This window comes from Capricornis sumatraensis, chromosome 1, assembly GCF_032405125.1.
Source record: "Capricornis sumatraensis isolate serow.1 chromosome 1, serow.2, whole genome shotgun sequence".
Lineage (NCBI taxonomy): Eukaryota > Metazoa > Chordata > Mammalia > Artiodactyla > Bovidae > Capricornis > Capricornis sumatraensis.
This window is the reverse complement of record NC_091069.1, coordinates 172,208,586-172,223,406: the sequence shown is the minus strand read 5'-3', so window position 1 is coordinate 172,223,406 and position 14,821 is coordinate 172,208,586. Positions and strand designations below refer to the sequence as shown.

At 36.0% G+C, this 14,821-nt stretch overlaps 1 protein-coding gene across 2 annotated transcripts in view; it reads right to left on the bottom strand.

Moving 5' to 3' along the window:
* The window catches only part of STXBP5L (syntaxin binding protein 5L), a 323,261-nt gene that overhangs the window by 107,353 nt on the left and 201,087 nt on the right, over positions 1 to 14,821 (bottom strand). For both annotated transcript variants that reach the window (XM_068974295.1, XM_068974303.1), the window contains exons 15-17: positions 13,776 to 13,993; positions 11,865 to 12,034; positions 11,053 to 11,178 (exon numbers count right to left, since the gene is read on the bottom strand). In XM_068974295.1, coding sequence (XP_068830396.1) covers positions 11,053 to 11,178; positions 11,865 to 12,034; positions 13,776 to 13,993 — 514 coding nt within the window. The remainder of the gene's footprint in view (positions 1 to 11,052; positions 11,179 to 11,864; positions 12,035 to 13,775; positions 13,994 to 14,821) is intronic.

Sequence of the window (14,821 nt, the reverse complement as noted above, 5' to 3'; positions counted from 1 at the left end):
TGTCCGACTGTGTGTGACCCCGTAGATGGCAGCCCGCCAGGCTCCTCCAGGTGGATTCTCCAGGGAAGAACACTGGAGTGGGCTGCCATTTCCTTCTCCAATGCATGAAAGTGAAAAGTGAAAGTGAAGTCGCTCAGTCACATCCGACTCTTAGCGACCCCATGGACTGCAGCCTACCAGGCTCCTCTGCCCATGGGATTTTCCAGGCAAGAGTACTGGAGTGGGGTGCCATTGCCTTCTCCGATAAGGACTTTTACCTGAATGCTAATGGTAGATTTATTCTTAATAGTCCCAAACTGGAAAAAACCCACATTTCCATCAATGGTTAATAGATACAACACACTTTTGTATATCCACATAAATGAATATTATGAAGCAATGAAAATGAACAAGTCACAAATATTACTAATAACAGATGAATCACAAAAGCATTATGCTAAGTGGAAGAAAACAAGATAATTTATGCTTCTATTTATATAAAATTATAATATATATAAAAATATGGTGACAGAAAGCAAATCAGTGGTTTTACAGGGCCAAGTAGTGACAGGTAATAAAAGGGCACAAGGGAACTTCTGAGGTGATGAATAGTGTTTATAAAATTAGTCTGTTGGTGGTTACATAACTTACACTGTCATGTATATTTGTCAAAACTCATATTGCATGCTTGGTAAAATTTTTTTTATCAATGTTAATACCTCCATACAGTTTTTAATATTAATAAAAATCAAATTACTACCAAAAGAGACCTGTGTGCTTCCTGACCCAGCGGCCAGTCAGCCCACATTTCGAGGGCATCATCTCCAACCTAGTGTCACAGTCCTAGCCCTGAACTGGTGAAGCCAGAAAATGCAGCCAAACCAGAGTGAGGACTCCAACTCACCAGCCTGAACTTGAGGAAGCCATAGGCCATTGCTATTAACGGTGCAAAAATGAATATCCTTTATGATTTAGTTTCACTCAAATAGAGTATATTTAGGGGATAAATTTCTAAAAATAAAATTACTCACTTATGTGAAAAACACTGTATATTTTACTCTTTAATTCAAGTATAACACACATAAATTAAACACTTAGTTATCACAAAGTGAACAACCTCACATAATTATCACTACATCAAGAAATAGAATATTACCAGCAGTTGACTTGTGCTTCTCCTGATTATTACTTCTGTCTCCCCAAATCTGACTTCTTATACCGAAAGTCAGTTTTACTCGTTAATAAATGTTTCACTTTTTTCTAATATTATAGTTACATGTAAATGAAGTTTGTTTTCACTGCTAGAGAAATTAATATACAATTTATTCAGTCTACTCTGGTCACTTGTAGTTTGGGGATATTATAATACTGCCATCACAAATAATGCTACTGTCTTGATTTATTTATTTTTAATTGAAAGATAATTGCTTTACAGTATTGCATTTGTTTCTACCAAAAGTCAACATGAATCAGCCATAGGTTTACCCATATCCCCTCATACTTGAACATCCCTCCTACCCCTCTCCCCATCTCACCCCTCTAAGCTGTTATTGAGCCCCAGTTTGAGTTCCCTGAGTCATACAGCAAATTTCCACTGGCTATCTATTTTATTTACGGGAATGTATGTTTCCATGTTACTCTCTCTATACCTCTCCTTCTTCCCACCACCAGCCGTGACCATAAGTCTGTTCTCAATGTCTGTGTCTCCATTGCTCCTCTGCAAATAGGTTCATCAGTACCATCTTTCTAGATTCCATATATATGTTTTAGTATACAGTTGTTTTTCTCTTTCTGACTTACTTCACTCTGTATAATAGGCTCTAGGTTCATCTACCTCAAATGTGTTCCTTTTTATGGCTGAGAACTGAACATTCTATTGCCTTGGAACTGAACAGAGATCATTCTGTCATTTTTGAGACTTCACCCAAGAACTGAATTTCGGACACTTGTTGACTATGAGGGCTACTCCATTTCTTCTAAGGGATTCTTGCTCACAGTAGTAGATATAAGGGTCATCTGAGTTAAATTTGTCCATTCCAGTCCATTTAAAATCACTGATTCCTAAAATGTTGATGTTCACTTTTGCATCTCCTGTTTGACCACTTCCAATTTACCTTGATTCATGGATCTAACATTCCAGATTCCTATACAGTATTGTTTTTTACACCATTGGACTTTATTTCCATCACCAGTCACATCAACAACTGGGCACTGTTTTTCCTTTGGCTCTGTCTCTTCATTCTTTCTGGAGTTATTTCTCCACTCATCTCTAGCAGCATATGAGGCACCTACCAACCTGGGGAGTTCATCTTTCAGTGTCCTATCTTTTTTGCCTTTTCATACTTTTCATGGGGTTTTCAAGGCAAAAATACTGAAGTGGTTTGCCATCCCCTTCTCCAGTGGACCACATTTTGTCAGACCTTTCTACTAGAAAGATCTCTGTTCCTTTCCAACCCATTCCTTTCCATTCATTCAATAACACAGTAATCCAAGTGTATGCCCCAACCAGTAATGCTGAAGAGGCTGAAGTTGAATGGTTCTATGAACCGTTCTAGGTCTAGTTCTAGACCTTCTAGAACTAACACCCCAAAAAGATGTCCTTTTCATTATCGGGGACTGAAATGCAAAAGTAGGAAGTCAAGAAATACGTAGAGTAACAGGCAAGTTTGACCCTGGAGTCCAAAATGAAGTAGGGCAAAGGCTAACAGAGTTTTGCTAAGAGAATGCACTGGTCATAGCAAACACCATCTTCCAACAACACAAAAGAAGACTCTGCACATGAACATCACCAGATAGTCAACATCGAAATCAGACGGATTATATTCTTTGCAACCAAAGATGGAGAAGCTCTATACAGTCAGCAAAAACAAGACCAGGAGCCGACTGTGCTCAGATCATGAATTCCTAATTGCAAAATTCAGACTTAAACTGAAGAAAGTAGGAAAAACCACTAGACCATTCGGGTGTGACCTAATCAAATCCCTTACAGTTATTCAGTGAAAGTGACAAATAGATTTAAGGGATTAGATCTGATAGACAGAGTCCCTGAACTGTGGATGGAGGTTCATGACATTGTAGAGGAGGCAGTAATCAAGACCATCCCCAAGAAAAAGAAATACAAAAAAGGCAAAATGGTTGTCTGAGGAGGCCTGACAAATAGCTGAGAAGAGAAGATAAAGGCAAAGGAGAAAAGGAAAGATATACCCATTTGAATGCAGAGTTCCAAGAACAGCAAGGAGAGATAGGAAGGCCTTCCTCAGTGATCAATGAAAAGAAATAGAGGAAAACAATAGAATGGGAAAGACTACAGATCTCTTGATGGGAACAATATATGACAGAAATAGTATGGACCTAACACAGGCAGAAGATATTAAAAGAGGTGGCAAGAATACACAGAAGACTGTACAAAAGAGATCTTCACGACCCAGATAATCATGAATGTGTGATCATTCTCACACACCTAGAGCTAGACATCCCAGAATGTGAAGTCAGGTGGGCTTTAGGAAGCATCACTATGAACAAAGCTAGTGGAGGTGACAGAATTCCAGTTGAGCTATTTCAAATTCTAAAAGATGATGCTGTAAAACTGCTGCACTCAATATGCCAGCAAATTTGGGAAACTCAGCAGTGGCCACAGGACTGGAAAACGTCAGTTTTCATTCCAATCCCAAAAAAAGGTAATGCAAAAGAATGCTCAGACTACTGCACAATTGTACTCATCTCACATGCTAGTCAAGTAATGCTCAAAATTCTCCAAGCCAGGCTTCAACAGTATGTGAACTGTGAACTTCCAGATGCTCAAGCTGGATTTAGAAAAGGCAGAGGAACCAGAGGTCAAATTGCCAACATCTGCTGGATCATGGAAAAAGAGAGTTCCAGAAAAACATCTATTTCTGCTTTGTTGATTATGCCAAAGCCTTTGACTGTGTGGATCACAATAAACTGTGGACAATTCCTCAAGAGATGGGACTACCAGACCACCTGACCTGCCTCTTGAGAAACCTCTATGCAGGTCAGAAAGTAACAGTTAGAACTGGACATGGAACAACAGACTGGTTCCAAATAGGAAAAGGAGTACGTCAAGGCTGTATATTGTCACCCTGCTTATTTAACTTCTATGCAGAGTACATCATGAGAAATGCTGGGCTGGAAGAAGCACAAGCTGGAATCAAGATTGCTAGGAGAAATATCAATAACCTCAGATATGCAGATGACACCACCCTTATGGCAGAAAGTGAAGAGGAACTAAAAAGCCTCTTGATGACAGTGAAAGAGGAGATTGAAAAAGTTGGCTTAAATCTCAACATTCAGAAAACTAAGATCATGGCATCCGGTACCATCACTTCATGGTAAATAGATGGGGAAACAGTGTCAGACTTTATTTTGGGGGGCTCCAAAATCATTGCAGATGGTGACTGCAGCCATGAAATTAAAAGACACTTACTCCTTGGAAGGAAAGTTATGACCAACCTAGACAGCATATTAAAAAGCAGAGACATTACTTTGCCAACAAAAGTCTATCTCGTCAAGGCTGTGGTTTTTCCAGTGGTCATGTATGGATGTGAGTTGGACTATAAAGAAAGTTGAGGGCCGAAGAATTGATGCTTTTGAACTGTGGTGTTGGAGAAGACTCTTGAGAGTCCCTTGGACTGCAAGGAGATCCAACCATTCCATCCTAAAGGAGATCAGTCCTGAGTTCATTGGAGGGACTAATGTTGAAGCTGAAACTCCAATACTTTGGTCACGTGATGTGGAGAGTTGACTCATTTGAAAATACCCTGATGCTGGGAAAGATTGAGGGCAGGAGGAGAAGGGGATGACAGAGGATGAGATGGTTGGATGGCATCACCGACTCAATGGACATGGGTTTGGGTGGACTCTCGGAGTTGGTGATGGACAGGGAGGTCTGGCGTACTGTGGTTCATAGGGTCGCAAAGAGTCGGACACGACTGAGCAACTGAACTGATGAGACTGGATGCCATGCCATATCATGCATATATGGACTTATAATTTTCACTTAATGCCCTTTAAGTTTTTATTTTGTAAGTTTTAACATTTTTAAGTTCAAGTATAGTCACTTTACAATATTGTATTAGTTTCAGCATGGTGATTTGGGTTTTCGCCGATTATATTCCCAGAGAAGGCAATGGCACCCCACTCCAGTACTCTTGCCTGGAAATACCCATGGACAGAGGAGCCTGGTAGGCTGAAGTCCATGGGGTCGCTAAGGGTCAGACACGACTGAGCGACTTCACTTTCACTTTTCACTTTCATGCATTGGAGAAGGAAATGGCAACCCACTCCAGTGTTCTTGCCTGGAGAATCCCAGGGACAGGGGAGCCTGGTGGGCTGCCGTCTACGGGGTCGCACAGAGTCGGACATGACTGAAGCGACTTAGCAGCAGCAGCAGCAGCAGATTATATTCCATTATAAGTTATAAGATACTGTATATAATTCCAAGTGGTATACAGCAAGAACCTTGATCCTTATCTATTTTATGTATAGTAGTTGGGTTTTTTAATCCCATTCTCCTAATTTGATCCTCCCTCTTCCCACTACCCTTTGGCAACCATACATTTTTTTTCTATTGTTGTGAGTCTTTTTTGTATATAGATTAATTTGTTTTTTTGTTTTTTTTAAGATTCCAGAATATTAGGGGTATCATATATATTTGTCTTTCTCTAACTTATTTCACTAAGCACAATATTCTCTAGGCCCATCCATATTGCTGCAAATGGCAATATTTCATTCTTTTTTATGGCTGAGTAATATCCCATGGTATATCTGTACCACATCTTCTCAAGTCAGTCATCTACTGACAGGCATTTGAGTTGCTTCCATGTCTTGGCTATTGTAAACAGTGTTGCTATCAACACTGGTGTGCAAGTATCTTTACAAAGTAGAGTTTTCACTGTTTCTGCATACATCCCCAGGACTGGAGTTGCTGGATCATATGGTAGTTCTACTTTTAGTTTTCTAAGAAACCTCCATACAACTCTCAATAGCAACAGCGCCAATTTACATTCTCACCAATAGTGTAAAAGGATTCTCTTTTCTCCACATCCCCTCCAACACCAGTTTGTGGATTTTTTGAAGAAAGGCATTCTGACTAGGATGAGGTGCTACCTCATTGTGGTTTTAATTTGCATTTCTCTGAAGATCAACAGTGTTGAGCATCTTTTCATATGCCTGTTAGCTATCTGTATGTCTTTAGAAAAATGTCTTTTTAGATCTTCCCATCTTTATAAATTGGATTCTTTGGGGTTTGTTTTTTTTTTTTTTGAGTTTATGAGCTGTTTGTACATTTTGGATATTAACCCTTTGTCAGAGGCATAGTATGCAAATATTTTCTCCCATTCCATAGGCTTTCTTTCATTATTTTGATGGTTCTTTTTCCTATGCTTTTAAAGCTTTTACATTTGCTTTGGTTGCTTTTGCCCTGGGAAACTAAACAAAGAAAACATTGCTACAATTTATGTCAAAGAAAGTTTTGCCTATGTTCACTTCTAGGAATTTAATGGTGTCATAAACTAACATTTAGGTATTTTAAACTTGTTACATTTATTTTTGTATGTGGTGTGAAGGAATTTTTTTATGGTTCTATTTTATTTATTTTTTTAAATATAAATTTATTTTAATTTCATTGTTTTACACGCAGCTATTCAGCTTTCCCAACACCACTTGTTGAAGAAACTGTCTTTTCTCTTGTATATTCTTGCCTCCTTTGTCATAGATTAATTGACCACAAATGCATGGGTTTATTTCTGAGCTCTCTATTGTGTTCCATTATTCTATATGTCTTTTTTTGAATTAATACAACACTGTGTTGATCACAGTAGCTTTATAGTATAGAATAGAAACCAGAAGCATTATGCTTTGATTTCCGCCCCCCCTCAGGATTGCTTTGGCAATTATGGGTCTCTTCTGGTTCCATACAAATCTTAGGATTATTTATCTTAGTTCTTTGAAGAATATCATAGATATTTTGATAGGGATGACATTAAATCTGTAGACTCTGGGCAGTATGACCAGTTTAATAATATTAATTCTTCCAATCCAAGAGCATAGCATATCTTTCTGTTTCTCTGAATCATCTTCAGTTTTCTCTCTCAATGTTTTATACTTTCAGCATCTAGGTATTTCACCTCGTCGGTTATGTTTAGTCCTTAGGTATTTTATTTTTTAATGCAATTTTAAATGGGATTTTTTACTTTCTCTGATATTTCATTATTAGTATATACAAATGCAACAAATTTCTGTATATTAATCTTGTATCCTATGACCCTGCTGAATACATTTGTTCTAATAGTTTGGGGGTGTATATTTTACATAGAGTATCATATCAGGTGCAAATAGTGACAGTTTTGACTCTCCCCTTTCAATCTGGATTCCTTTTCTTTCTCATCTAATTGCCGTGGCTAGGACTTCCAATACTATGTTGAATAGAAGTGGTGAGAGTGGGTAACCTTGTCTTCTTCCTGTAGTGGGAAGGCTTTTTCAGCATTAAGTATTATGCTGGCTATGGGTTTGTCATAAATGGGCTTTATGTCGTTGACATATATTCCCTCTATATCACTTTGAGAGTTTTTATCATAGATGAATATTGAAGTTTATCAAATGCTTTTTCTGTATAGAGATGATCATGTGGGTTTTGTCTTTCCTTTTGTTAATGTGCTGTATTGTACAGATTGAGTTGTATATATTGAACCATCCTATGACTCTGGAATGAATTCAACTTGATCACGGTGCTTGATCCTTTTTATGTATTGTTGGATTTGGTATGCTAACAGTTTGTCGAGGATTTTTGCACCTATATTCATCAAAAAGATTGGCCTCTTATTTTCTAGTTTAGTAGTGTTTTTGGCTGGTTTTGGTATTGGGGTGATGGTGGCTTCACAGAATGAATTTGGGAGCATTCCCTCCTCTTCAGTTTTTTAGAACAGTTTGAGAAGGACAGGAACAAGTTCTTCTTTGTAATTTTGCTAGAATTCCCTATTAAAGCCATCCTGTCCTGAACTTCTTCTGCATGGAGTTGTTTTTATTATTATTACTAGAGATTCTACTTCACTTCTGGTGATCAGTCTGTTCAAATTATGTATCTTCTTGATTTAGCTTTGGCAGCCAGTCTCCTTGCAGCCACGAGGGTTTGTTTCCTTTATGTAGGGCTCCAAGACTGGGATTTCTAGTCTGTGGCTTGACCTGCTCACTCCCCAAGGGATGTATCTATGCATGCAGACCTTTTCATCCTTTCAGAGCCCAAGGTGGAGGTGCCAACCCTTTGACTTTTTTCCATCCTACCTAGTTACATGGAAATCTTTCTTGTACCTTTGTTGTATAGGACTACTTTGGTCAGTCTCCAGTTCCATGAGACTTGTTCCACACATAGGTAAATTTTTGAGTTGTCTGTGGGGGTGAGGTGAGCTCTAACCCTTCTACTCTGCCATCTTGATCCAATCCCTTTTCAAGTTTTGACGTCATTATGTTGGCCACATAAGATGAGATGTATGGCACTTTTTCTTTCACAAGTTTTCAGAAAGAAAATAAATACTGTTGTTACTTATTTCTTAAAACTTTGGTGGAATGTACATGGATGCCTGAAGTGTTTTGGCAGTTGAGTGTTCATGAGGCAGGTGTCCAAGTTTCACATACAATTATAGGCTCTTTAGAGGCTTTGGAGTGACTGTCACCCCCACCCCCAGTTACTGAACAAGGGAAACATGCTCTCTGACTTATTTATTCTACAGCTTTCAACAACTGGCCTGAACCTAGCAATATACCTTGATAGCTCTTAATTTTAGCATCCCCTTGCTTTGCAGGTCAATCTCTCAAATAGGGAAGCCTGAAAATGGTTTGAGCTCAGCTATCTTCCGTAGTAACCATGTGGGTTAGAGGATAAGCTGGCCATATCAAACAAATAGCATTATAGCTGTCCCACACTACCTTTCTTTCCTCCCCTAATCCCTAGGCTGTTCCTGCCAGCTTTCCTATCAAAGGATTTTTCAGTCAAGAGCAAACTCCCGATATCTATATTCACATACATCTTTTACACACCCCCCCAACCTCTAAGAACACAGGATTGTTTTCAGGTCATTGACCTTTCAGCTGGCTTCAAGTTCTCTTGGAGCTCATGAGACTTAGTTTAGGGGCAGACTGGGTATATATAAACAGAGCTATATATATGCATGTGTGCTAAGTCGTTTCAATTGTGTCTGACTCTGCGACCATATGGATTGTAGCCTGTCAAGCTCCTCCGTCCATGGGATTCTTCAGGCAAGAATATTGGAGTGGGTTGCCATGCCCTTCTCCCGGGGATCTTCCCAACCCAGAAATTGAACCTGGGTCTCTTTTGTCTTCTGCATTGTCAGGAGGGTTCTTTACCACTATCACCACTTGGAAAGCCCAATGCATGTGTGTATATATGTATGTAAATGTGTTAATTTGAAAAAAGATGATCCCAAATTTAGAAGGGAAAGATGAAATATTCAGTAAGTGGTATTGGCATAACTCTTAGTCATCAGGTAAGAAATAAAGTGTAATTCCTATTTCATGTCTCATACCAAAATAAACTCTGGATAAAGACTTAAATATATTAAAGCAATAAATATATAAGACAGTATGCCTCATGATCTTGAAGTGAGAAAGGCTTTTCTAAGTATGACACAAAATCCAGAGCCAGAAAAGAAAAACAGAATTACTTCAATATTTTTTAAATTTTTGCTTGAAATAAAAATCCTAATCAAAATCATAAACAAAACCAAGGAAAATATCTGTAGGTTTCTTCACAGAGAAAGCTAACTTCTTTACTACATAAACATTTTTCACAAATCTATAAAAAAATAACTGTAAAAAAAAATGGACAAAGAATATACACAGAAATGTCACTAGAGAAAAAAAGTTGTTCGGTTTCATTTAAGATACAAGGAAAGTGCTAATATTATAATAATAAACTTCCTTTTACTTAACAGAATGACGTTTGGTTATACACTGCTGTTAGAAAGGTTGTAGGGGATCAGGTATCCTCAAACACTGCTGATGGGAGTGGAATTTGATACAATGTTTATGAAGAGTACAAACTAGGAATAAGAATTAATTAGAACTAAATTAGTGCTTAAAGGGAATACAATCCAACTTTCAAAGATAGGATGTCTGATTGGATTATCCTGTCTGAGCTTTCTATACTGTCTATTAGCTTAGTCAGAGAAATAAATAATACTTTCTGGAGGATGAAAACTTCATTTAGAACCTCAAATTATCTCTATAATAGTTGTATATAGTGGTATATAATGTTCAATAAAACAAAACAAAACCAAAAGGCAAACCTAAGTTATATATGACAATATAATGTGACCCAAACCCAAGACAAATAATAAGCTAGTTATCAAATGCATTTTTTAATTTTAAATTGGAGGATAATTGCTTCACCATGTTGTATTGGCTTCTGCCGTACAACAACTTGAATCAGCCATAAGTATACGTATGTCTCCTCCCCCCGAACCTCCTCCCACTCTCTAACCCCATCCTGCCCCTCTATAGTATTACAGAGCACCCCCTGTCAAACACATATTTAAAGTAACTATATTCAACATGTTCAAGGAAACAGAAGAGTGATAATTTAGGAAGATAACAGAAAACTTTAAAAAGAACCAAGTGGAAGGTCTAGAGCTAAAAAAGAACTGAAATTCAACTCCATGGGTGAATCTACCATTAGCTTAGATACCACTGAAGAACTGGTGAACTTTTAAAGATAAGTCAGAAGAAAGTATCCAAAATGAAACAGGAAGAGTGAAAGGATAGAAAACAGAAAACAAATAAAAATGTATGAGTGTGATAATATCTAAGCAGCCTCCCAACACTAAAAGTTTGACATTACTATTACAAGTCTGACATTAAGAAAGAACATTTAACCACAATTTATGTTTAAATTACTATTTTCTTATACAATTTTCAACCTAATAAAAATCCAGGCAAGGGTTTCTTTCCACTTTTAGGACTTAATTATTTTAAAAGAAACATTTAATGTATCAAACATATTAGATAAATTATACAAATTAGAAAGAATGTTTAACTACTTACATTCCATATGCCGAGCTCACAGCAAGGCTAGTAATCTGCTGTGGAGGTTCACCGTCCACCCACACCAACTGAATAACAAGTTCTGCTTGATATCCCGGAGGCATCCGCACTGGTCGTGTTTTAACACTAGAAAAACAGAAAAAATAATTGCATCATATACAGTTTGAATACATATGCTCATGCTTATTTTCAGAATTCATAACAATAATCTTCCTACAGAAATATACAATACCATGCACTGAGGACATTATGCAGGTAAACGGTATCTTCTAGCTTTCTCAAAATACACCAAGTCACTTGTGATTTCTTAAACTTTCCTTGAAGTAGCTTTTCAGTCAGTCAGATCTAGAACTTCACTGGACTTCATGAGTTCCTTTTTCTCTTTTGATAGTAGTATTTTAAATTATTTTTATTATTTAATTATTTTCTTACACAATATTTGTTACATATGGGTAAGTCATAATGCATGACATTAAGAACTATGACCATTAATCTACAACCCAACTTGAGTTCAACATATTCAAAACCTAAATTCCTGTTCTTGCTCTCTAAATTTGCTCCACCTGTAGCCTTCTCTATCAAAGCTATGTTTTCTTTAGGGTCCTTCAGGGAAGGAAATGTATTAATTATTAATGAAGAATAAAAATACTGGGCTCTTTTCATAGATAGTCCCAAAAAAGATCAAGGTACCTCTTGGTGGACTGTAGACCACTTGACAACAACTTAATAAAAGAGGATATTTCATTTGGCAAGTTTCAAAGAATTATACAATTACATGTAAAGTTGTTTTAAAATTTGGCAGCAACACTTACCTGAGGCATGGGATACTGTCCTTTGTTACTCCTTCACTAGCCACAGTGTTAGTGCTCCCAGAGAGACTCCTTGAAGGAAGCTGGGATGAAAGATCTGGAAATGGAGGACTTGTTTCTGGTTCTGGGGTAATAATATCTTCAATATCATACTGCAGTCGTACCTCTAAAGACTTAAAAAAAGAAAAATCAAGTTTTGATTTCATCTAGGTTGTCATAATAATAATAATGATAATCATATTAAAATATCTGGCATTTTTTGGTAATTATTATTCAGATTAGTTCAATTTCAATTAATAGTAGAGATACCCTAAACTGAATTCAATAGTAAGTTACATAAAATATTCAATGGTGTTCACAAAAAATGTAAAATGTGTTTAATTCTTTAGAATTATAAGAAAAATACCTGCCAGTGGAGATAAATTTTCTATATAATAAATATTCCTTAAGGTAAAGTATAAATTACAATTCCACATATGATCAAATAAAAGGAGGAACTGGTCTGGTTAGTCCAATGAAAGAAACTAAATTGGATGTGTATGTGTATTTACATGCGCACAACACACTTACAAATTGTTATTTGTACAAAACTTTTTAGCTTTAAAAAAATCATTCAATCTTGACTTTGAATTAATTCAGTATAATTTTCCAAAATAAATTCCATATTTTATTAGTTTAGCTCTTATATAATTTCATTAGCTTGGTCAGAATTGCTTAATGAAAAAAATATGATAATTTAAATTGGAATAAAAAACCCTTTCTTTAAAGTTAAGAATGTTTAAAAATTACTTTATGACTACATTCAATGCTTCAAAAACTCAATTTTATAACACAAACATTGTCTTTCATTGTAAAAATAAGCATTTTTGACATTGAAAACAATTGCTTACAAAAAATAAATTATGGAATAGTGAATACAGAAATGTTATCCGAATTATTTTCATAATTATCTTAACACTTAAATCCTCTGGTGGCAATAACAATTATCAAGTGCTTACTACACTTAGATACTCTGCTAATGACTTTAACATACTATCATAAACCCCTATGAAGATGGCATTACAATTTCTAGTTTATCACTACTTCCTATTTTTCTATTTTATTTACACAGGAAATTATATGAGTGATGAAGCTGAGTCTGTACCCAGACTATACTACTGACTAATGGGGTCTTGTGACTTGTTTAGTCATACAGGTATTCACTGGTAAAGCCAGAATTAAAAGCTAGGCTTATCTGACTCCAATGTCTAGGATTTAACTACTATACTCTAAGAGCAATGTTTAATTTTATTCCCTAAGGGAAAAGCAGTTATATTTAGGCCTTTAATAGAAAATCTTTATTTTCTGATAAAATGGAGTGGGTAGAGAAGACCCATTATACACAGGTGCCTTTATTTAGACTTAACTTATCCCTTAAGAGCATCATTATTTCAAATAATTAAACTATTTAATTATGTTTAAAAATTAATATTAGGTAAAGCAGCCCCATAATTATTTCCACCCTATAAAAAATGCTGCTATTTAAAAGATCAAAGTAATCTTACTGCAGTTGATAGTCATTATGGCAGTTAACTGAAGAAAAGGACAACCTAAAAAATTTAATAAAGATATAGAACAAAACTTGCATTAATTTGACATTTATACATAAAATAAATCAATGACTGTCTATATAAAACCTATAGGCATAGTCTATCCTATTTAATAATACTAAATTTGATAGCTGATTTTGTCATTTTAAACCAAATTATTTAACATAGTAAGTAACAAAAACAATTTAAAATTCTATGAATTGGATAACTGACCAAATACTGTACTCTTGATGGCTTAAAACCATACCAAGCACTAGTCAGAATCTATGATAATTGTTTTCTTTTAATAACTTGAAGTGTAAAAGTTAATTTTTAAATGACTTACCACTATTTCTGTTGTAATTTCATGTCTGCTGAACTTATAGATTATGACATATGCAGAGACTCCTGATACACAGAATATTCTGCTCTCTGGACACCAGTAGATCATCTGAATGGCATATGGGTCTTCCTCTACAATCTCACATGTTTGTTTTCCTTCTCCTACCTTCTGTTTTTCAAACACTTTTGAAGTTTTTAGCTTGTATAGCATCTGCAGAGTTACTATAAGATATTGAATCATAGTTATCTTCTAATTTGCACTTAATTCTTTCATTTGTTGAAGCCTTTTCAATATATCTGTTACATCACAAAAATTAAAATCTAAGTAAACAAAATTAACTATATTTTAACAAGGAATTATTCAAAGTTTTGCTCTCATATCAGTACTGTTTAGCCGGAGGAAGACTATAGGGAAAAAATAAACATTCATTGAACATATATGGTATACCAAACAACATGTAGGACTTTGTGTGCATTCTCATGTGTTCCTCAGAAAAGTCCCCTTGTTTATTGATAAAACACTTGAGCTCAGAAAGTTCATAATGAAACTACTCAATCTACTTCTTTTCCAAGATTGAGAAGTCCTTTTTTAAAAAAAATTTTAATTGAAGTACAATGCTTTACAGAATTTTGTTGTTTTCTGTCAAACCTCCACATGAATCAGCAGCCATAGGTATACATATATCCCCTCGCTTTTGAACTTCCCTCCTGTTTCCCTCCCCATCCCACCCCTCTAGGTTGATACAGAGCCCCTGGTTGAGTTTCCTGAGCCATACAGCAAATTCCCCTTGCCTATCTATTTTACATATGGTAATGTAAGTTTCCTTGTTACTCTTTCCATACTTCTTTTTTTCATTGATTTCCCCTTTTGATTGTTGGATGAAAGGTTGATGCTATTCAAGAGTTTATTCCTCTCAACAAATTTTTAGACATTCCTTCAGATGAGAAATACTTGTAATTTACCAGTTAGCAATATTAGGAATGATCTAGATTATTTTAGAAAGGTAATTTCTGAGTGGCTCTGTGTTAGGAAACAGTCAGTTATAATTT